Source organism: Panthera tigris, chromosome B1 (assembly GCF_018350195.1).
Source record: "Panthera tigris isolate Pti1 chromosome B1, P.tigris_Pti1_mat1.1, whole genome shotgun sequence".
Lineage (NCBI taxonomy): Eukaryota > Metazoa > Chordata > Mammalia > Carnivora > Felidae > Panthera > Panthera tigris.
The window spans coordinates 174,158,864-174,184,528 of record NC_056663.1 but is presented as its reverse complement, the minus strand read 5'-3'; the positions used below and the strand labels follow the sequence as shown (position 1 = coordinate 174,184,528).

Genomic DNA, 25,665 nt, shown 5'->3' with positions numbered 1-25,665 from the left:
ATTAAAAACTGAATGCAGTCAGGCTTGGGAGCCATCAAGTGCATTATGCTTTACTATAGGTCAACCAAGAAATCTAAACAAACAAACTAAACCAAAAACAAAGAAACATGTCAGCCTTTTGTTTCTGATAACATATCTGAGTTATTCATAAGGTATTCATTATAACCAACAACCTTTCAGTAAAAGCTTAATAATAGGTGTCTTTGACAAATGGGCATGTAGCTATATAAAGTGAAAATCGTCAACAGAATGGCTTATTCATCAGAAAAACATACGCAAAAGTGCAGGCTAATGTGCAGAAACAGTTTTCACATTTTAAGAAAAGGATGTTTTGAACATTCCAGTTAAAGTGGATATATAACCTACTGTCCAGGAAAATGCCTTCTGACCTCATGGTCCAGAACACTCACTAATAATAGACATTCAAAAACATAATTTTTTTCACAAAAAGAAATTCTGACTAAGGCATAAAAGAAAAGCAGAGTCTAAGTCCCCATAATATCACCAAATAGTAGGCCAGAAACCCTTAAGTGTAATCAAGAAAGCTTTATTTTCCAAAATAACAATTTTTAAAGTATACAAAGAATACACATTAAAGTGACACCATCTGGAACACCTTCTGTTTAGAGATTTTTAGAGCAAAAATGCTGTGTGTGTGCAAATTATTATTGCAATATTTTTCTGTATAAAGACACTCATGCTATGTACATAAAATCACCGTGAAGATTAAAATATATATCTAAATACTGATTATATTCAGTAGATGATTATCAATTTATGAACTTTTCCAATTCAGGGGGTTCTTTCTCCTCCTCTCTTTAAGAAATATTAATATATTTTGGCACTTTAATCAAAGGTAGACAAGGATAGGGGAAAGATGTGAAATTTATTTATTAAATTTATTTACGACTTGCAAGATATTACTAGCAAAACAAAACAAAAAGTTAAACTTAGAGTTGGTTTCTCTCTCTTTCAATTATCACCCTATCTATATGCCATCAATATGAATAATTGAGAGTTGTTTTACTTCCTAAAGCCACAATTTTATCTGTCATTGACAAGTTTAACAATCTACTTTAGCTTACAGTCATTATTTCCCAACAGACTAATAGATCAAAAAAGAGATGAAAAAGAGGGCAGTGCAATGAAATCCCCTTCTTTCGACATGGTATTAAAACAGCTCTTAAGCAATCACATCTATAATTAACTAGCCTTGTTTGAAAACTGGGAGAGGAGCACATATTCTCTATCTTGGTAAATGATACAACCATTCCTAAAGCCACCCAGGCCAAAAGCTCAGGAGTCATCCTTATCTACCAGGTCAAAAAGCAATGAAAACCATCAGATGGATACCTTTCTCAACATTCTACCCAAAAGATCTAGAAAGTTACTGGCATCCAAAACCATACATCAGTTTCTCTTTTCTTCCTGTTACAATCAAGGGACCTTGCTTTCTTCTTGTCCTTTCTCTTATATCTTCAATATCTCCCTTTTTGCATCTCTTTCCCATCAGAATTTAAACTTGCACAAGTTCAAACCATCTAAAAAACAAACTGCACACAAATTCCCTTTCTGGGACAAATCCCTTCTACCTCGATAATCCTATTAACCTCCAGATATCCTCACCAAACTCCTCACCAGCTGTTCCAAGTTACTCAATTCCCAAAGTTAACCTAATCCAGTTTCTGCTTTATCACTTTTGCTCTCTTCAAAGTCACCAGATGGACTCCACGTCAATTATCCAGTGAAGTATCTGCCCTCCTCAGGCAACACCTAACAGTTTTGACTATTTCTGCCTTTTTGAAATACTGTCTTTTCCTGGGTTTTATGACACCTCTCTTGGTTTCTTGCCTCACCCTCTGGATAAACTAAATTAAAATCCCAAGGCAGCTACTCCACCCTGGCAATCAACCAGCCACTAAAATCATGTGCATTCATCACGGCTCTAACACACTACTTCTCTAAAGACTCACTCTATAGACTCTAACTAAGTGACTTCCTCTTCTTCCTTCTATATATAGGTAACTTCAAAAATCTATTTTCTCCATTAACTTGTATATGAATATCAGATCCATAAATACAACTTCCTCCTAGCACTTTGTCCTTAGAATGTTTATAGGCAACTCATGTTCAACACGTCTAAAATCAAACTCATTATTTCCCAAGCTCCCTCTCAAACCTGCTCTTTTGCCATTATTCCCTATTTGAAGTCAATTTTATTTACATAACATATACACAGGTAAATACGCACACATATATACATACACATATGTGTACATGTACATATAAACAAACAGATATGTAAGTATGACAGCCTACTTTGCCCCACACAAGGTGCACGGCCTGGTGCATCTGCATTCTCCATGTTCTGTCAGAGTTCTTAATCTAGTGCACTCACAATCTCCCAGGCTGATTCTTTTTTTTTTTAAGTTTGCTTATTTTTTTTGAGAGAGAGAGAAACAGAGAGAGAGCGTGTGCACATGCAAATGTGCATGGGAGAGGGACAGAAAGGGGGAAAGGGAGAATCCCAAGCAGGCTCTAAGCTATCAACACAGAGCCCAACATGGGGCTCAATCCCACGAACCATAAGATCATGATGTGAGACATCAAGAGTCAGATGCTTAACCCACTGATCCACCCAGGTACTCTACCCAGGCTGATTCTTCATGACTCAAACTTTTGACCTCCCTTCTTGCAGCTCTCTAATTAGGTAAGAATTACATGGAGCTATACACACACACACACACACACACACACACACACACACACACACACACACACACACCTACACACACATATTTTCCTAACAAAATATTTTTTTTAATGTTTTATTTATTTTTGACTGAGAGAGACAGAGCATGAGTGGGGGAGGGGCAGAGAGAGAGGGAGACACAGAATCCGAAGCAGGCTCCAGGCTCTAGGCTGTCAGCGCAGAGCCTGATGCGGGGCTCGAACTCACAGACCGCAAGATCATGACCTGAGCCGAAGTTGGACACACAATAGACTGAGCCACCCAGGCGCCCCTTAACAAAATATTTTCTAACAAAGTAATTTAATTTTTCTAACGAAATGCTGAAATTTTAAATTCTGGTAACTTATATTGTTTATCCAGGCTCTTGTTACATTTGTTGGCTTAATTTTTGAGAACAATTTGGTGTGGTAAATTAAACAATACTTGTTTTAAAAACAAAACAAAACAAAACAAAAAATCTTTAGGCTGTTAAGCTACAAACTGACCTCAACTCAATTTCAAAATGGATTTGTGAAAATAAAAGAAAACCCTGTTTAGAATGGAGTCAGGAAGGAAAAAAGAACTCTCATTTACAGACACTAGTCAGTCAATTAATTGCAGACCCAATAGGAAAGGAATCTTGCGAGTCCATTCTACTTCAATCTTTACTACTCCAGCAGGAGGAAGAAAGGTTTTCTCCTCCACAGCAACTGCCCAGCCAACGGGAGACCGTCAAACCTCAGCCAATGAAAAGTCACTATAAACTACCAGTTTAGTGCAAAGGGCTTTTTGTTTATAAAAGCTCCCCAAGTCCCCCATTTGCCTCTATAAAAGATTACTCCTTTTCTTTTTTTCTCTGGACTTCCCAATGCTTTCATTGTAGCTCACTTGTCCCTACTTGCAATTCTTTATTCCTAAATAAATCCATTTTTGCTGGTGAAATAACTGGAAGCTTTATTTTTGAACTCAGAGATTATTCTCCTCAAAATCATATAGGCACTGTAAGGCTGTTACAAGTGCTTAAAATAGTGCCTGTTACACAGTGAGTTCTATACATTCTCATCATTGTGTTCTGGCTCTTGTCAGAACATTATTGATTTAGAGAAAACAGGAAAAGCAAGAAAAAGCAGGATGTAAGCACGTGATAAATATAGTTGTTTCCAAATGGTACATTTTGTATGGCAGTTGTTCAAAGAGACTTAAGGAAAATAAGTTGGTTACAGATTTGTCCCTGTATTTCTCCTACTCTTGTCATACTCTTTGTTCTTCACTTTAGTAAAAATGCTTGCAATGTACTTTGTTAATAACTCACATAGATAAAAATTTTGAAATCATTATCAGAAACACAATTAAGCAGCTTTGACCATTATGTTGCAATTCCATTAGTTTTCAACTATTCTATGAACTCAGAGTGTATCTGAGTTCACCTCCTGATTCATGGAATCCAGTGGAAAGGTCAAGATGTTACAAAATAACAAAACGTTCAGTCTTCTGGCTCCCTATTTCGTATTCATAAGGGAGTGCACTGCATGTAATAAGCGCTAAATAAAAATTCATCAAATTGAACAAGTCTAAAACCTTTTTGGTACATTTTAATCCATGTTTGCAACATTTTAATTAAAACCTATGTGTCTGGTGAAATCCCCCTTAGCCTGAAAATGGTAAAAAAAAAAAAAAAAAAAAAAAAAAAAACCTTGGCTATAGTAACCTAATAATGTAAATGATAAATACAATAAATTCAACTATAAGTTGCTGTTTATTTGTTTAAAAACATAAGTTCTGGGAGTTCAGACTCCAAATCTGTATTGCTGACCACTTTTTTCCTTTGCCACAAAGGTAAGAGGCAGTTGGCATTCCATAAATATGAATAGATGATTGTAAAAACTGCATTATGCCAGTGCTTCAATGATATAATACCACATATACATAATACTACCTCATTATTATTGGTGAATATATAATTCACAGTACTCTGAAAGTATAGCAAAACCATCATCTGGTACCAAAAATCAGAATCTTAAGTATCATGAACACTTATAATCCCAGAAAGAAACAAGTAAAAATACAAAATACTAATTATGCCTATAAACTAAAAAAACACCTTCTGACATTAATATCTAATCAGCAATATGCTTGTTGTCTAAAGCTGTTAACGTCCTCACATGAAACTGAAGACAGGTTCAGACAACTGTTGAAAGTCATTACCCATGTCACCAACAAAGAAAATAACCAGAGGGAAGGTTAATTCAGCTATATTTTTACATTATGGATGTTTCTGCAAATTATCTTGTACTCTGGTAGAGCTAAAAATACTGCATCAGTGTAATTAGGGATTTTAATTTTTTTAAATATTTATTCATTTCTGAGAGAGAGAGAGAGAGAGACAGAGAGACAGAGAGAGAGAGAGACAGAGATGGAACACAAGTGGGGGAGGAGAGGAGCAAAGAGAGAGAGGGAGACACAGGACGTAAAGCAGGCTCCAGGCTCTGAGCTGTCAGCACACAGCCTGACGTGGGGCTCGAACTCACAAACCGTGAGATCATGACCTGAGCAGAAGTCAGAAGCTTACCCGACTGAGTCACCCAGATGCCCCAGTATAACTAAGGGATTTTAGAGCAAATGGTTAGAAAAAAAAAAAAGTTTGTTCAAGAGACTATACCTAATTGTGATATGACCCTACCTGTTCCTTCCTAGGCTCTTTTTCTGGATCCTCCTCCTCTTCCTACCCTCTAATTATTGGAGTCCCTGGGGCTTCATCCTCAAATCTCTCCTCTGTCTCTACTCTTTGTCTAGGTGAATCCATCCAGTTCCTTGGCCAGTGACTCTCAAACTTCTACCTCCAGCTGCAACCTTTCCACTTAATTCCAGACTTATATATCCACATGCCCACTCACCAGTCCCACTTTGCTATTAAAGTCAATGTCACCATTTTCAAAACCAAATTCTCAACCTACTACCCTAAACTGACATTAATATCCTCACTCTAATCTCCTCTATCTGTTATTTGAAAAAAAAACATCATCATCATTCAGGTACTTGCTCAGGCCAAAAACTTGGGGTCATCCTTGACCCCACTCACCTGATCCATGAACAAACCCTCTGGCCTCTGCCTTCCCAATGGCTCCAACCACTCCTCAACACTGTCTTATTATGTCAGTCATCTCTTGTCTGGCCTCTGTAGCAGCACCTAAATGGATAATCACTTCTACTTTTGTCCCCGAAAAGCTTGTTCCCCCGGAGTCAGAGAAGACCTTTAAACATCTATATCAGATCATTCTACATCCCAGCTCTCCAAATGAGCAGCTTCCCATCATGCTCAGAATGAAATACAAATTTTTACACATATTATGACCTGTGAGGCCTTCTATGATCCAGCCCAGGGAGATCTCTGCAGTAATTCTTTTTCTCTTTTGAAATAATTTCTTTCTACCATCTCATTCATTCAAATCTCCCAGCCAACAGCAGCTTGCTTGCAGACCATGAACATGCTAAGACATGTAAGGCTCTTCAAAACATCCTGGGAACACTCTCTTCTGGCTGCTGAATGGTCTGCTTCTTTGCTTCATGCACATCTCTCACCACCTTATCTAAAACAGAATACTGTCCTGTCAGGCTCTCTCCTTACCTTATTTTTCTTCAAGCGTTTAAAATTGATCCACGTGATACTATGTAATTATTTTTTTTGTCTGCTCACATTCTGTTTCTACCACTAGTATACATGCTCCGTGAGGGCATAAAAATCATTTTACTCAGCACTGTAACCCCAGTACTTAGAACAGTACCTGATACACAGTAGGTGCTTAGTACTTGTTGAAGTGAATACATTCAAGAAATCGAGTTTTATTTGTGCATGACTCACATGCATAGATAATTCAGGATATTATACATATTCATCATATACCTATACTGAAAACATATTTACAACTTCCAAGATGCTTCCCAATATTTAAATGTGAATGTCTCAAAAGAATCTAAGTCTATAAAAAGCTAAAATGATTGATCGTACTGATTTTGTCATAATACAAAAATATGCAAACTTTATTAGTATATTCTTTCTACTCAAGAGTGCGTGTATGAGCACACACGCACGCACACGCACACACACACACACACACACACACACACACACAGACATACACATACTTCAGACAACTTCCAAAAGGCTATAAAATAATGGGTTCTCCTTCAAAGAAGATAACCAAAACATCCTGAAACACTGTAATAAAGAGTAAAAAGAAAAAATGCACTTACCTCCCTTTTTCTACCAAGAGCAAGACATCTATTTTTTCCCCATTTTGAACCACTGTGCTGATTGCTGTAGGGAGAGAGAAAAGCATGAATATATGATTTAGAACAAGATGCTAAATACCCATAAAGACACAATTATTAATAGTACTTAGTTATTTTTGGAAGTAAGGCATAATTCTATGATACTACTATTATCATATGCAATAAAGAATTGCATCCAAAATATAAGATGAGAGAGGAAAAAAAAAATCTTACTTAGCTCTTGCAGTCTTCTTAAGTGTATTGTATGTTCCTGAACTTCTTGCATTGGAAGGCAAAAACGCAAACTAGATTTGTCCATAGAAAACCAGCCTTTTCTCCACTGATCCAGGGTATGGCAGTCTTTGTAGTAGAGTTGACCAATCAAATCATAGTCAGCTTCTGTTAAGTTTTCAGCAACAAAGGGAACAAAATGCTGTTAAAACAAATACAGAAAAGTAATAAAGACAGTGAAAATAGGAAATCCCTTCCCTACCGACAGATTTGAGGGAAGGTAGGAAAACAAAAATAGTTTTTCTACCCTAAAAATTTAGAAGTAATCCAAATTTCAAAACAATTATTTAAACTTTCTATCAGTCTTACAACTGAACAGCTATAATGCATTTTCAAATGGCAGCATCTTAAACCACTTTTTTTGATATATACAGAACTTAAATAGGAAGACATTCTCTATACTGATTTGTGGCATTTTTCAAAACATCAACCTTCAACAATGTTTGTCTCCACTTGTATCTTTGGCTGAATCTGTTCCTTTCCCCTTTGTGTATACCACAAATAACATATTTACCTATAAAGAGACATACACAGAAATGACTTTATAATAGTGAAAAGATCTTAATCATCACAATATGGCCTTAATTCAAAGAATGATTTCTCCAAGGTCCTACATTATTTTTTTCTCTGCTTAAGGCTCTAGGAAGGAAGCTCTTAATCTCTTTTGACTATAACCTTTGAAAAATTAATGAAATATGGTCATTTTTCCCAGAATCTTGTATAAAATTTTACTGGACTTCTGAAGCTCAACCAGAAACTCCAAATTAAGAATCTTCCGGACTTAGGATAAATATGCAATACCTTGGCTATTGCCTCTGTCCATTTTCTTTGAGCTTGAGATGTTTCTGCTCCAAATAAAAATGCACGTTCTGAGGGTAAATAGATCTCAAAGGTAAAGATGGGCCTATAGCACACACGAATAAAAAGATATCACTGTTTACTTTTGGCTCTTATGGAAACAACACGAAAGTCAAGGTTTTAATTAAATTCCCTTTGAAAATCGGATAATGCTTTGAAATATATCATCTTTTCCCAATGATTTACACTTTAATTCATTCAAATAAATGGAATACACTGGATCAGACAAAAGGAATAGTCTTCCAATTAATCACCCTACTGCATGGCTTTGTTAATGCCCTATATATACACTTATCAGTTTTGACCCATGTGGCAAAGGGCTCTGGCTCTCTTTGGTTTCCTCTTCCCTCTCAGACCAGGCCATCTTGGGTTACTCTATTTAAAGCAAACATTGTCCAAACAGTTCTCTAATTAGTCCTCTTCTTGTCTTAACAAATTTTCCTCCCATCATCTATCTCATCTTATCACAAAACTGTATCTCCCTACTGTAGCTAAAATTACAGTAACATCCCAGGTCCTGAATTCTCCCTGGGATCCGTCCATAACTCCAACTATTTCCTGGAACATGTTAGGTACATCGTTGCTGTTACCTAAGAAAACTTCAAAATACCCTATATCAAAGTTCTCTTCCTTCTTCCTCTTTTTCTACCCCAAAACGGTTGTGTTTTCCTCATGTTTCAATTTCGAGGCCATCTATTTTATCAACAAATTCAAAATCTTGGGGTTTAATTTCTTCCTAACAGCAGCTCTTCACCAAGAGAGACAGTGATCTCATTAGTTCCATCATAAGATTCTCTCAAACCCGTTTTTTTTTTCTTTTTAATGCTCTCTTTCTCTGTGTAAACTCTCAGTAATTGTGATCTACCTCCCATCTCTCCCTTACCATTTCAGCCAGCTTTCTTCCTCAAATGCAAAATTATGTAGCTCCTCCCCATCTAAATTAGAGTTCAAACTCTAGAAAATGCTGTTCAAGGACACTCAGAATATGACTGCAATAATTATTTTTTAACCTTATCTCATTGTAGATAGTTTCTCCTGCATGTCTGCTTGTACCAGGAACATTCTATCAAGTCTGTTTTCATTTTGAATATGATTATATGCTGACATAAAGTAATAATATTTTAAATTATGTTTTATTTACTACTTAGGTATCTGAATACTAGAATGCATTTAATATTTCATAGTAAGCCACACTAAGTTAATTATTCATTTAGAAAGAAGCAATGTCAAGGTTAAAACAAAATCAACTAATAATCAGTTTTCTTTACAAAAATCAAACTAGATTTACTAGAAAACAATAGTCACCTCAACTAGTATATACTGGTCATCATATGATGATACTATCTTATGTGTAATTTTATGTAAATAACAAAGCTTTACAAATCTCTTCCCATTCTCATAAAATTTATATTAAAATACTATGTTTCTATATAACTAGCTTAGCCAGATTTTAATATTTACAGTTTTTCACTAATTACATCAAAAAATGTAAATTTCACACTAAGTATCTTAGATGGCTTGTTTTTAAAAGTCCTTACCAAAAAATCTATTAAACCATTCATTGAGTCAAATATATTAAATAAATAATGCTTACTGTTTTAATTGCTATGTTTTTGAAACCATTAAAAGCTAAAGTAAATCTTCAAGGAATCTGGCATTTCAATATGATCTTAAATAAATTTAGTTTTTTATTTTAATGTGAATAAGTCATCACTATTTTCCTTTGTCACCTATTTGAATGATAATACACTAAATGAATGCATAAATTATGCCATTAGTCCTTGATTTTAAATAATGAGTAAATGATAAACATTTAGGACTACATGTTCTAGAATGGAATGCTATAAATTTATTTAAGATTAGATGCAAATACGTTAGCCTTTCATAGTACCTAGTACAGTATTTTAATTTTTCTACTTTTTAGCAAATTCCCTAAGGAACTTTTGGAAGCTGTAAAATGATTAAGCTTCAAGAAACCATTAAACCCTTTTACAAGAAGCAAACAAAGAATTCAAATAACTAAACTCTTATTATCTGGTATGATAACTATCAGAAACTACTCTTCATCTCCTACCTGTTTAATAGCAAACCTACCCGGTATTTAAATAGAAGTCCTCTTTGTGGACAGCCAGGCAGATAACTTCACTGATGTTAATGGTGCCATTAGGTGTGGTAGACTTATCATTTTCATAGTAACTCAAGAAGCCTCCTTCGAAAACACACCACTTTTTATTTGTCTCTAGGAATTTAAATGATAAATTGAGTTATGCCATAATCCTAGTTTTTTATAAAACACATGGTTTAAATAACAATTGGATTCAAATACATTTACTGATTTCCTATTTTGTGTAAAGAGTATGCTAGTGCTGCATGGGATATACAGTTGTCACTTTCTCTGCTCTCAGAAAATTTACAATCTAGTAACAAGGAATGTACAAGACAAAAATAACTGTGACATTGATGACCAGAAAAGCAGACAGATCCATAAAGAGATTGCTGCAAACAACTCGGAAACAGCAAGGACTGATGTCTACACGGAGTATTCAGAGTAAAAAATGCAGTGTAAAAAGTAAGACTGTGGTTGATGTTAGGTAGGTATGCAAAAGAATAAAGGAGCCATAACCTGCAGTACCTTGGTTAGGGAATTTAAAAATCAAATTGTAAGGGGTCTTCACATTATGGCCTGCGGGCCAAATCCACACCATCACATGTTTTTAATAAATAAAGTTTTATTAAAATACAGCCACATCTACTCACTTATAGATTGTCTGTGGCTGTTTTCCCACTACAAGGGCAGAGCTGAGTTGCAGCAAAGATCATCTGGCTTGCAAAGCTTAAATAATTTACTACCTGATTCTTTTCAGAGAAGTTTGCTGAGCTTTGATTGTGTAGCTCATGGTGTGCCACTGAAATGGTTTCAGCACAGGAATGTGATCAGAGATAAATGTTACATACTCTGCTTACTGCGGAATACAGATTTATGAAGGTGAGGCCAGAGACAGGGGACCAGTTAGGACACTGCCAACAGAAGTCTAGGTGAGAAATGAAGACAGCCAAACATAGGGCAGTCGTAGTAGGGATGGGGGGAAAGGGTTGAAAGGAGGGAGATGGAGAAGAGAAGAGGGAGAGAGAAAAGTATGCATGTCTCTGTGTGGTTTAAGGAGATGAAACATATAATGTTAAACTCAGGGAATAAGGAAGAGCTCATAAATGGTCATACCATTATTTTTAGCTTCGATTACAAGGTTGGCCATAAGGTCCACTTTTATTTAAAAGAAAATAAAGTACAAACTGTTTTAGTGAGTGCAGTGAGTTTTCTTTTAGACTGACTGGGAGATATCTGTTGGAAATCAAAGTAGAGACACCTATGAGACAGATCACTCTATAGATTTGCATCTTGGAGCAAGGAAAGGGCTCAACAACTTGAAAGTCTTTAGAGCACAAGCAGCAGTTGGAAATTTAAACCAACCAAGGATAAAATCTCAGGAAACTAAATTATAAGCAGCAGTAGGAGGGGACAAAAAGCAATGAAGCAAATGAGAAGAGACAGTGTATAAAACAGAAAGGCTCAAAGCTTTCCAAAAAGGAATGATTACCACTATTAAATACAGCAAAGAAATCTAATAAAAGATGGGCTGAAAACGGTATCTGTTGGTATTCCTTGTAGGAAGGCAACTGCCTAGTTTACTTAGTATCTTATGAAAGAAGCCAAGTTGGGAAGAAATGAAACCAGTCAGGATAGATCAACAGCCTATGCCATTAATAAAAAAGGATATCATAAACTCAAATGAAGGCACGAGATATGGTAAGGCAAATGGCAGACCATCCAAAAATGTTTCCCAAGCTGAATGGAAGATGAATGTTTTCTTTCTCAAAAAGATAAGAGAATAAAAAGAAGAACTGGAAAGACAGATCTTGAGCTAAGAAGATTATTTAACTAAAATGGTACTCCACCCAGCTAGCCCAATTTCTCCAAGACTGGGCTTAGGCACAATCTCTCTTGGGACTCGTCTCCAAACTTTTATTGTCACCAGGCTGAACTAAGTATCTTTCTGTGGCATCCTTAGCACCATGCAGCCCCTGAGAAGGTGGAACTGGAAGTCAAAGACTCTGGATTCTAACAAAGCCTTCATCACTAACTGGGTACTCCTGAAATACAACTTCACCATTCTCTCAGGTTCCCAATCTTCAAAATGAGGATAAGAAAACCATCGAACTCATAGGATTGCTGTGGTGATCAAAGGATGCAGTACATGTGAAGCATGTAGAAGTGTCTTTATAGGTGGCTGTTTAAATATATACTGACAATTTAAAATAATATTTTTAAATATAACTGCAATTTGAACAATGTAGCAAATTAAATGTGTTTATACAGAAATGCTATAAGCTATTTGATAACGAGGACTGTTTTTTTTCTATTCTCAAGAATCACCACACTGTAGGGGCGCCTGGGTGGCTTAGTCAGTTAAGCATCTGACTCTTGATTTCAGCTCAGGTCATGATCTCCCAGTTGATGAGATTGAGCCCTGCATGGGGCTCTACACTAACAGCATGGAACCTGCTTGGGATTCTCTCTCTCTCTCTCTCTCTCTCTCTCTCTCTCTCTGGCCCTACCCTGCTCATGCTCACTCTCTCTCTCTCTCAAAATAAATAAACAAAACAAAATTAAAAAAAAAAAAGAATCATCACACTGCATAGCCTAGAGAAAGTTTGTTAAAATTATTATTTTCATAAACTGGAAAGTAAAGTTACTAGTTATGGAGATGATTCAGATGAGGTTGCTAACTCTGTATTAAAATAAATACAAAAATAAGCAATGTGTTAAAGAGCCAACAGGAAAATCATAAATGGAATTACTTTTAAGCATAGCCGGATGGGTCCATGTATGTATCTCCATTCCCACCCAAAACCACAACAGAATGACAGCGAAGAGACAGTACAAACTCAAAAGGACAAAGAACCAAAGAGATCCACAGTACATAGCAAATGACTGACTTGTCTCAGAGGCAAAAGCTGGTACCTTCAGACATGCAGAAGAAGTTAACAGGCAGCAAGTAATGTTCCACAAAGTTCCGTAAATTACGGGAGAGGCTAATACCTAAAGAAGTGTAGGGTGAGAAGTAGAGCTGAAACAAGTTTATCATATAAAGGGAGTAAAGTCCATTCATTTTCTCCCCTGTGCTAAAGCAGCTAAGCAACAAGGCCTCCTCACTCATGTGGAAGTTGGGTCCTTTACTCTGGAGAAACTGGACCAGACAGATTCTAACCTGGGGGCCTCTAGGCATTGTCCTGAGGCAGAGATAAGGTACCATCTGGAAAAAAAAGTGGTTATGTGTCATTCTACAGACTCCTAGTTACCTGCCCACATTTTCATACAAAATGTTGAAGCCAGTGATAACCAATACCCCAATCCCAACATTCCCAGAAAGAGACTCATGGGAGTCTTCTCACACCTGATCCCAAACATTTAAAAGAAACCTTCCAACATAAAAGACAGAGACCAAAATCAAAATATTAAATTTTTAAAACTATAAATATCAGACTGTCAAGGAAAGATAGTGTAGCTTTAAAACAAGTACAGCATGTTCTAAAAAGAAAAAATAAGAACACAAAAAGTTTTGATAATTAAAAATAGAATCATGAATTTTAATTTTTTTAAATAAAAAAAGAGAGAAAGCTTAGAAAGAAACTTTCCCAAAAAAAGAGGGAGAAAAAACATAGTACAAGATGATGGAGCTGGAAGATCCTAATATTACTTCCAAAAAAAGAGAAAAAGATCAGAGGAAAAGAATTTATCAACGACAAAGAATAATGTCCAAGAATGAAAAAACAAGGAACAAATATCTGTTTTCCATTGAAACCATTTTATCTTTCCTTTGGTACAATAAAAGTTAGAAAAAAAAAAAAAGTTGCTTATAAAGATCACCAATTAGCATGCTGCAACCAGATTAGGTTAAAACCAAACTCAAAAAACAGACCCGCATGAATTTGTGGCCAACTCAAAAGGCATGGTTCCCTAACTGGCAATTCTCAGCAATCTCAACGGTCTGAAAGCAGAAGCAAGAAAAATAGATGGAAAACACTGGCCAAGCTATTCTCTAATAAGAGAAACAAGCAATTCTAGAGGGTAGCAAGAATTAGTCTGAAATCACACAGGGATCCAAATAAAGGTGGAGGAGAGCTGATGAGCCAGAACTGGAAATGGTTCAGGGCTGACGAACAAGAATAACGGAGAGGGTCAAAGAACTACATACAGAAGACCTGACTACAAAAATGTCACCATGGAACACACTTTAAAGGTACAGAATGAGCCAAATTCTGCTAATGCATCAACTATGAGAATTTCATTTGTGAAAGTAAATTGTACAGGTTAACAGAATATCTGAGACAATGCAGCCATGAATATAAATAATGGCCCATACACATGAAGCAATATTGGTATAAACAAAACTTAAGCTAAGGATGATTGTTATTGACCACTAAAATGGTAAAGGGGGGAGGAGAAGTTTTTAAGTGCTACAACCAAATTGAATAACATAATAATGGAAGTCAGAAACTACTTCCTAAAGACTGTACATGCTTTATCTCTTTTAGTTCTGAAAGTAAAATTTTGGGTCCTTTTTTTAAAAAAAGAGGCAATGCTTATTGGCTAGAGTGGAGTCTAATGGAAGATAGTGGGGCTGGAAAGAAAGTGTCATTTTGGAAATGGGTCTATTCAGGCTCATTCTACTGCTACTGAATTCTAAAAATTATGTGCAAATATAAAGTATTTATTATTTCACTCTTCTAGTGGGTTTTACATTATTATACATTCTAAAGTACCCATGTCACTACTTGTTTACTTCTCAACTGAAACTTAAACAATGAAAATATAAATAAATCCAAGAGTTCAAATGAAAGGGATGAACACCAACCAGACACAGTGATTTTATATAATCTGTCTTTGCATTACCAAAATTGGTTATTAAGCTTCATCACTCCCTTTTACCTCCCATTTTAAAGAACTTAAACAATGAGCTTTGCTCATTGAGCAAAAAACCCATTAGTCATCCTATATATCTCCTAGTGAAAGACACTAGCATGAAAATTAAATGCTGAAAGATGTTATTTTCTATAGGTTTTAGTGATGTAATTCAAAGTCTGTAAAGTTTGCCAAATGACTCTCTGAATAAGTGAGGTAAAATATTAAATTTGAACGTTTTTAAAAAAGAAATGCTAGCAGGGTATCTGGGTGGCTCTGTCGATTAAGTGTCTGACTTTGGATTTCGGCTCAGGTCATGATCTAATGGTTTGTGAGTTCAAGCACCATGTCTGGCTCTGTACTTACAGTGTGTAGCCTGCTTGACATTCTCTCTCTCTCTCTCTCTCTCTCTCTCTCTGCCCCTCCCCTTATGCTCTCTCTCTCAAAATAAATAAATTAAAAAAAAGAATTCTAGGAAGAAAAAAATATTTGAAATTTTCAGTCTCTGGGAGTTAAAACTAATTATATTTTAATTATCATCTCACTACCCCATTTCTGGACTCTAGAGATTGTACAAACTCTTAAACTATAGTTATTGCCAAGAATCAAATTATATAAGCAACGCCTAATGTTGCATTTCAAATGTACATTAGATCTACAGATGTTAAAGCTACTAAATAAGGTTTATACACACAGCTGTAATGAATAAAATCTGTAGATCAGATAATTTCCAGATTTTGATCACTATAGCATGGTTATATCAGGGCATGTCTTTCTTTTTAAGAAATAACATTGAGATACTTAGGGATACAAGGGCATAATGTCTGAAACCTACTTTTAAGTAACTCTAAACATACGCATACACACACATACACATGTATGTACATATATACATGCATACACAGAAAGAAAAATGACAAAGTAAGACATTAATATTTGGGAAGTCTGGGCAAAGGGTATATGAGAATTCTTTGTACCATGCTTGTAACTTTTCTAAGTTGGAAATTATGTTAACATAATTAAAAACAAAAAGTTAAAAGAAAATAGTTATCATCCTCTTCTTTAAATTGCCCTTTATCATATGTAGAGTGGGGAGAGAAGTAGAAGAAGATAATGTGTTTAGTCTCAAAAAAACATCACAAGGAGAAACACTTAAAAGGTGGAAATCCTGAGAGCTTGGGATCACTGTATTCTGAGATACTGCCAAATGAAAAGTTGAATCATGACTGGAAGAAGAAAACAGCATAAAGAATTTCTTCATGGGCACCAGAAAGGAATGCTCACAGACACCCAATTGAAGCCTCTTGGAAGGTGATATACTGAGTTTCCAGGAGCCTTGGATCCTGAGTCACAGTGTGTACTCTGCAGAGTTGTATGAAAATCATGATAGGCCATAATTGTTAAATGAATATTGATGGCAGATTTCTAAAATACACGACAAGGAAAAGTCAAAATACTAATCAACTGGAGTTATAACTTCAAAACAATGCACTCCGATGATGAGAATAATCTTCATGAAGAATAATGCAAAACAATGCACATTTACTGAGTACGCAGATAATTACTGGCACAGATTAGGAATCTCGCCCCTTGTCCTCATACAGTTTGCAATCCAATCTAAGGGGAAATGTGGTTAGAATAAGAACTATGGTTGGGGGGGGGGTCCCTTTAGGGATTAGAAGCATTCATGGAGGAAGCCACCCTCAGACTACAATGATAAAAAATTTCACAAAAAAAACGCTTTTGAAATTGTTATTCATGACTAAAAAGACAGGTTTCTAAAGTAGTCAAAAATACATTTGGAGGTGCAATCAATCACTCCATAACTCTGGGAAAGAACACTATGAGAAAAGTCAAGGAATGGGGAAACTTCCAAAAATCTATTTGGCCAGAGAACCGGATTACACGTGAAGTTAGCAAATAGGAAAGACGAAGACAGACACAGCAGAGACAGCAGAGGCCAGGCCCCAGCAGTCTCACAGTACAGGTGTTCAGGACTTTGCTCCTTTCTCAGCAGACAAGTGGGAGTCATTGGAAGGTCTTAAACAAGAAGTGCCAAATGCACAATGCATAAAATAAATGTAAATGCAGAGTCTAATTATGTAAATTCTAATGGGAAAGAAACGACAGATCCTTTAAAAAGGTGAGTGTGAACTCATTTTAAGTTAGAAATATGGACTTGAGGGGATTTCTATAGGATTATCATCACTATAACTCTTGATTTGTCTTTTTTTTTTTTTTTTTAAGTGGAAATGGGCCAGAGGTCAGTCAAGGCAGGCACAGATGTTACCTTTGAGGATTTATAATAACAAAGCTGTGATAGGAAACCTTTGCATTCTTACTCATTTGGGAAGCAATGAAAAGCTCACGTTGGATTGCACCTGTCTGCTTAGCCCAATTCAGATATACTCTCCTAACTCTGACTTTGAGAATACCCTCTCTGCTACAGAAGAAGTCTTACTGTTAACCAGTTAACCAGATGATGTCCACAAGAAATAAAACTGGGGCCACAGAGAGGGTGACTCTCAAGATACAAGCTGTTTGACAAAAGCTGGTGTGTATGGTAGTTGGACTGGCTGGAGAGGGTGCTCATTCCGTTCAATGTTGATATTCAGAACAGGGAAGAAAAACATGATTGGAATTTATTCAAACACACATAAAGGGGCTCCAGAGGTGACCTCCTGAAACACTACTGTGAAGCGATGTGAATACTGTGGTTGGGTACACTGGCTGTCGGCTACCACCTGCAGAATATGTATGAACTCCGATGCTAACTGGAAATCAGAAGCAGCTGTGTATACAGATAGCCCCCTGTTGCTGCTTCTGCTGTTCCTCATCCTATCATCATATGTGCCATGCCCTCTGCCGCACATTTTATTTACATTAACTCGCTGAACCCTCAGAAAACCCCTATTAGGTTAGTTCTATTACACATCCCTTCCTGTCCACAGGCACAAAACGGTTACCTGACTTCGCCAAGATCACACAAGTACTTAGCATCAGAGCTGAGAGCAGAACTCAGGCAGCCAGGCTCTGGGAACCTACTTTACATACTGCTTCTCTGTGCCTGTTATACATGTGAAGCATGTAAGCCCATTTTTAAAACATACTGGAGAAAGGAGAGGTCATGGCTTGGAATACATATATGCAGAGTAAATCTAAGATAGTTAAAACAAAACTATTATTTTTTGAAACCATGAAGCTGGTTCCTGATGAAGAATTTCCTAAAATGATGGTATTCAGCATTCACTGAAAATAGGAATACACACTAGGAATTCTTTTCATTTAAAATAAATGTGTTTTAGCCTTGAAGAAACATTTTTAGACTATACAAGCCAGGCATTATAGAACAAAAGATCCTCAAAATTCCTCAATGCTAATATATGAAATTAAATATAAATAGATGATATAGAGTTTCTAGTAAACCGTATCAACCACTCGCTTTTTAAAAAATCAAACACTGTGTCAACAAATGACAGTAATACACCAAGGGGGAAAAATACAGTTAAGAGGAGAAAACACAAAACAAAACCAGGATACTACTGTTCAGCTCTATACTTAGGTTTAATATGAGCTATCAATCTTTCTTTTCATGAACACTAAATTGAGAAGAGAAAAAAAAAAAGAAAAAGAAAACTACAGATCACTCTTCATAACCTGAGACTAGAAACTTCGAATCCTGAAAACCTGAACTGACAATTTGAAGTCTCTCGTAACTCTCTGAAGGACTGCATGCATTTTATCCTGTTTTCTTCCTGTTTAATCATGCTGCTCTATGGCTGTCCTGACAAGCACTGGCAGAGGGGTGCAGTCCAGATGCTTGCCAGCCAGGGCCAAAGGTGACAAACACACTTTCATCTCCAAATCTTTCCAAATAATTCATTTTTTCCCCATAAAGATGGTTCCCGATAGGAGTAACACCGCTGCAGCATCTTGAGAGAGCAAAGAAGGAAAAAAAAAAAAAAAAAAAAAAAACCACACACAAAACAAATGGAACTTTGTTTCTTGATAGTTCCATATTTTCTTCATTTTTAAAAATTTTTTCCAATGTTTATTTATTTTTGAGACAGAGAGAGACAGAGCCTGAACAGGGGAGGGTCAGAGAGAGAGAGGGAGACACAGAATCTGAAGCAGGCTCCAGGCTCTGAGCTGTCAGCACAGAGCCCGACACGGGCTCGAACCCACGGACCATGAGATCATGACCTGAGCCGAAGTCGGACGCTTAACCAACTGAGCCACCCAGGCGCCCCTTTCTTCATTTTTAAGTAGACACTTATTGAAAAAAAATGCTTTGTGTCAGTAATTATATATATAAAATATATGGAGTCTGGTTGACATACAACGTTATATGAGTTGCAGTTGTACAACATACCTCTCAGGTACACAACAGTGATTTGACAATTCTATACGTTATGCATGCTTACTGTGATAAGCACGTTGCCATCTGTCACTATTTGTCAACATTATTATATCACTATGTTCCCGATGCTGTACTTTTCATCCCCATGACTTAATTATTTCATAACTGGAAATCTGTACCTCTTAATCCCCTTCACCATTTTGCCCCTCCTCTCCAACCCCCTCCCCTCTGGTAACCACTAATTTGTTCTCTGTATTTATGATTGTGTTTCTGGGTTTTTTTTCTTCGTTTATTTGTTCATTTGTCTTGCTTTTTAGATTACACATGTAAGTGAATTTATATATAGTATTTGCTTTGACTCATTTCACTTAGCATAATAACCTCCAGGTCCATCCATATTGTCCCAAATGCCAAGATACCATTCTCTTTTATAGCTGAGTAATAATCCATTGTATATATAAATATACCACATCGCCTTTATCTATTCTTCTATGGATAGACATTTAGGTTGCTTCCGTAATTTGGCTATCGTAAATAATGCTGCATATATCTTTTTGAATTACTGTTTTCGCTACCAGGTCATATGGTACTTCTATTTTTAATTTTTTGAGGAATCGCCATCCTGTGTTTCACAGTGGCTTCATTGATTTATATCCCTACCGGCAGCACATGAGGGTTGTCCACATCGTTGCCAACATCTATGTCTTGTCTTTTAGATCCTAGCCACACTGACAGGTGTAAGATGGTTTGGAGATGCACTTCCCTAATGATCAGTGATGTTCAGCATCTTTTCGGATGTCTGTTGACCAGCAATTATATATTTTAGGCACAAGTCAAAGACAAAATATCAACAAGTCTCTTGCACTTTTACACTGGTAATAACTTGATTAGAGAAATGGACATTTATTCAATATGTATTTACACATGACTACTATGTGTTGACACTATTTCAGGCACCAAAGATTTGATAAGCTTGAATAAGCCAGCAAATGCCAATGCCCCAATGAGTTCTCACTCCAGAGAGTGGGAGAAACAAATCCATAAAGGAGGGATCATCTTCATGCCATAGATGCTATGATGGAAACAAGCAGCACCCTATGAAAGGAAAGAGCTGCCAGCGACAGCATTCTCTAGTAGCACTAAACTGTTGCCTGAAAAATGAGAAAAAGCCAGACTGGGGGAAGTGACCTCCTTGAAAATGAACAGCAACTACAGAAGTCCAGAAGGTCAGAAAAGAACATTACGTGTTGTAGAAACAGAGGACAACCGTGTGGCCAGGCATGTGAGTGTAGGGAGGAGCGATATGAGATGAAGCAGGGAAGGGACAGGAAGGTCTTTTAGGTCATAATAAGGAATAGGGCTATATTCTGGAATGGGAAGCTGCTAAATATATTCAAACAATGAAAATATAAGACCTGTGAATTGACAAATCATAAAAATTATCATTAAATCCGCTTTTGTAGAATAATTTGGAAGGAAACTAGGGTAGTTATTGGGAGACAAGTAAGGGAGGCATTGCAACCCAGAGTACATGATGGGCCAACTGATTCAAGATCTATTTTGAGTTTGAAATGATAGAACTTGCTGACAAACTGGATGGAAAAAATGAAGATCATCAAAGAGTGCATTACCAGGAGATTATTCTCCAATAAAATAGTATCTGTTGTGCTACACAGCCAAAGTACAAAAGCTTAATTTCATAGTTCTTAAAACAGGATGTTCCAAAATGAGAAAACATCCCTAATTAAATTACATATACAAAGAATGCACCAGTTTCTAAATCCATAGTCAATTTAAAAGATAAAAGGAAAGAATGATTTAGTCACAAATTTAAAATATTAATTTATTCCTCAAGTGATTAAGAAAAGCAATCTATTTCAAGGAAATATTAAAACAAACCATTAAGTCTATAAATATTACAAGCTCAATGTTTTTTATTTTGTATTTTATTTTTGCCAAAAAAATAAATGAAAGCTTATTTTTAACTGCTGAGTGCTTATGATACACTGAAGTTTTCGAAAGAAAATCTCATGTTTCAATTTCCCTATTTCATCTTTTTATAAGTGATTGAAGGGTGGATATAAGGTCTCCCACTATTCAGAAGAAATAGTCTAGAATATCTGTAAATTTATTTACAAGTACATTAACTGCCTACTATCTGATTATTTTAATAATTACTACAGTCAATTCATAGATTATTCAGGTACTCCCCTCCCCATTTCTGACCAACTTCTGACTACGTAAGGGTAAATACTAAAGAGCACTAGAAAATGAAAAAATCTCTATAAAATCTTCATTTATTATTGGTTATATTGAGTAAACGGAGATATTTAAAAATCAATTGCTGAAGGAACCAAAAACATCTAAATTCAAAATGTCACCAGCCATCACACTTGGACCAGGTCAAAGCATTACAATAACAATTATAACACAAATCAGATGTAAAATTCTGTTTCATGCTGAGCATCTCCATTTTTCATTATGAAGATTACAGTCAATGAACATAAAGTCCCTAAAGCAATGCTTTACACATAGTACCTGCTCACTAAAGGATAGCTACTGTTTTCTGGAAAATCTAATAAAAAATATAATTCTACTTAGGGATATCATTTCTTTGGACATAAAGCATTTATATTGAAATAATCACTTTAAATGCACAAGAATCAGGATTAACACCCTAAAGTGAGTTTTTTATCCTATTGTTCCTTTGATAGAGTAGTACAGCTGGATTACACCACCTAGGGAGTTAATACTAGGCTCCTGAGCCTCTAAACACCCAACACCAATTGGCCTGTACAGCTTAATCTCTCTTAAATTCTCTTTGTTCCAGTAAGACAGATCTCATTACATTTTTCTGCCTACATTTCTCAAATTAGTTCATATGTATTCAACAATGAGCATGAGACCTGTGTCTTTTTCATTTTTGTAATTCCTAATGCTTAGCACATGCTTGACACAGGAGCTGGATGCAGAGATGGATAAATGCCCACATGACTGCTTTGATAATTCCCCAAACCTACAATAGGTTGTTAAATTGAATTACTTCCAATCATTTTTTGAAACCATGCTTAAGCTTGATTCTACTTATACATGCATACACTTATAATCAGAACTGAACTACTTCATATCACTTAGTATGCCGATAGAATAGGTACTGAAAGCTTGTCAGTTCTGCCTATGTGTTGAGATTTATCTACCTAATCTCACCAGTTAGGGTGTCTGTCCCCAAGGAAAAGGGCTGAGTTTCACATTTCTTTGGAATAACCCTTAAATCCTGAAACAGAGTTAGCTGGCCCTCAAGTAGACATCAGTGAATTCTGTTGAGAATTCACACAGCATTCCAACCCAGTGGTAAACCCCTGCTGCTGAGCATGAAATACTATCTGTGCCTTGAAGCATTTAGAAACCCTCAAAAAAAGACTTCTCTATTGCAAGATCAAATATAACATCTTAAGGGAAAAAAATCATAATTTAAACATAATTGTTTTGATAATGAAATAAAGTTTTACAGATAACAAAATCTAAAAGCAGCAGAAAAGATACCTTCAAGCAGTTTTTTCTCTGTAGAAAGTTTAGAAGCAGCGGCAGAAGCCTGATACAAAAAGTCACAGAGGAACATGGATTGGGAAGGCTCTTGACCTAATCCACCTTCAGAGTGAATGTCATGTTGAGGGAAATCTGGAAAAATTACAGAAATTATACATGTGAAATCTAAAATGTACATAATTTATTTCCCTTTGCTTATGAATATATAGGTGAGTCTTGAGCTAGAAGAAAAGTTACTTCAAATTCACTACAGAATAAATATACAGAGATATTTTACATTGCACAGAATTTGCAAATAAGTAGTTATATTTATTATTCACATATGGAAATTAAATTTGGTGACAACAATTACATGGCATTAACTATTTTAATTTTTAATTTGTAAGATTAAAGAAATATACGAGATTTACTTCCTAAACATTTTCCTTGAAATGAAACAAATATGGTCCTCAACATCCCCCATCTTTTTAACAATCACACTTGTCTTCATTCTGATGGTTCTTCTTATTTGAGAAATAAACAGATTTGTGCTTCGGTCATTTCAGGGATACGTGAGAAGAGACCAGGCTAATGCAGGGACAGGGACTAACCCGAGAATTTGTTATGGTAGAGAAACTCCATCTGCAGGCTCTGCCCCGCCTTCTTGGCCAGCAGATAGGGGGTGCTATGCACAGGGTCTCCAGTTGCACACATGACATCGGCTCCACTGAAGAGCAAAGCCATTGTTTCCAAAACATCTGGTTTCACTACAGCAGCACACAGAGCCTGGTCGTTAAAAGAAAAAAAGACCTATTAAGGGAAGAAAACACAATTCTAGCTACTAAAATGAGTGTAAGCCTACCAAACCATTTATAAGATGAACTTCGTATTCCTTTTTTAACCAGGAAAACTAACAAGAAGTATGCCCTGAATTAAGCAATAGGCTCAAAAGGCCTTTGTATGAATGTAAATTACAGACCTCCAAGTTTTTGTTTTTTGTTTTTTTTTTTTTTTAATTTTTTTTTTCAACGTTTTTTATTTATTTTTGGGACAGAGAGAGACAGAGCATGAACGGGGGAGGGGCAGAGAGAGAGGGAGACACAGAATCGGAAACAGGCTACAGGCTCCGAGCCATCAGCCCAGAGCCCGACGCGGGGCTCGAACTCACGGACCACGAGATCGTGACCTGGCTGAAGTCGGACGCTTAACCGACTGCGCCACCCAGGCGCCCCACAGACCTCCAAGTTTTAATTCATTGTTCTGTTGCTGGGATGTTCCAAACCTTCCAATCCATTGTAGTTGCTTAGGAAGACATTTTTTATGCTTACGTACTATAATAATGGCTAGTGCTCAGAAACTGCAAAATATTTAAAATGTAATAATCAAGTACCTGTTAAATCTTTTGTCATATGAATGCTGAATGTATGTACTTTTCAGCCTAATCAAGATCTATATAATTTTTTAAACCATTGTTGTGATTTGGGAATCTGAAAGATGAGTGCAAAGCAAACACAGAATCTTTTCTTTTGTGTGGAGTTATGTGTAGGGAGAAGGAAGAGCAAGCAGGAGGTAATAATTAACAACATGAAATACTTACATTATACATTATTGTACAAATGGCTAGGAACTTCTGGAACCTAACTGTGTTGTTGTTTTTGTTGTTACCTTGAGTAAGCTGCCTTCACTTATCCTTCACTTATGCCTTCACTTATCCTTCACTTCTTCTCATCCCTTCTTTCTGCTTCCTTACTTTTCTGGCTTCCAAACCCTGTGATTTCAGCACCTGATTCCATCTAACTCTTTAGCCCAGGACTCACCATTTCACCTCCTTCTTGACAGGGTGCACCTGGACAGATCACTGGTTAATTTACCCTCTATAATGCAACTTCCAAATAATTGCTCATTTAGCATCCCCATTTGCAGCTCTGGGGTATACAGCCAAGAGGTCTCAGGATGCATTCACAGTTCCAGCCCTGGATGGTCAACTACTAAAAAATGTACTTACCTTTCCTACCATAGTCTCACCAACCAACATAATTTCCTTTGCATCAGAATCAAACAGCCTGACTTGTATCTGACTTTGTACTTATTTGCTAGGTGATCTTAGGCAATGCCTTCTCCTCCCTGGGTCTTAGCTGACCTCATCTGCAAAATGAGGGTGTTAGAAAAAATACCAGCTAACATCCCATCTTCTGCCATAGCCTTTGTCTTCTCATTTAAATCATGTGTATTTTTCCTCTTATTCTTTCATCCCCCCACCCCCCACTGTTTCCCTTCACAGAAGACTGTATTTGCTATGGTGTATTTACTGAACTCTGGCTGTTCATGGACAGTCTCTTTTACCTGACTACCACTCTCATGAATAAAAGAAACACATTTACGTTTTACCACAATTGTATTCCCAGAACCTAAAAAAGAACTCAGAACTTGTTGAGTGTGCAATAAATATCTATCCACCACAAACACTCAATGGGAAAAAGATGGTCTCTTCAACAAATAGTACTGGAAACTGGATAACCACATACAGAAAAAATGAAACTGGAGCCCTACCTTATACCATTCACAAAAATGCACTCAAAAAAGATTAAAGACTTAAACGTTAGACCTGATACCTTAAAACTCCTACATGAAAACACAAGAAAAATCTCCTTGAAATTGGTCTTGACAGTG

The 25,665-nt window shown here is 36.4% G+C and overlaps 1 protein-coding gene across 3 annotated transcripts in view; it reads right to left on the bottom strand.

Annotated features, from left to right (window-relative positions):
* Positions 1 to 25,665, bottom strand: part of ARAP2 (ArfGAP with RhoGAP domain, ankyrin repeat and PH domain 2) — a 213,653-nt gene that overhangs the window by 90,313 nt on the left and 97,675 nt on the right. For all 3 annotated transcript variants that reach the window (XM_042984792.1, XM_042984793.1, XM_042984794.1), the window contains 6 exons: positions 23,607 to 23,781; positions 23,014 to 23,148; positions 10,244 to 10,388; positions 8,093 to 8,195; positions 7,235 to 7,433; positions 6,983 to 7,046 (listed from right to left, as the gene is read on the bottom strand). In XM_042984792.1, the coding sequence (XP_042840726.1) occupies positions 6,983 to 7,046; positions 7,235 to 7,433; positions 8,093 to 8,195; positions 10,244 to 10,388; positions 23,014 to 23,148; positions 23,607 to 23,781 (821 nt within the window). The remainder of the gene's footprint in view (positions 1 to 6,982; positions 7,047 to 7,234; positions 7,434 to 8,092; positions 8,196 to 10,243; positions 10,389 to 23,013; positions 23,149 to 23,606; positions 23,782 to 25,665) is intronic.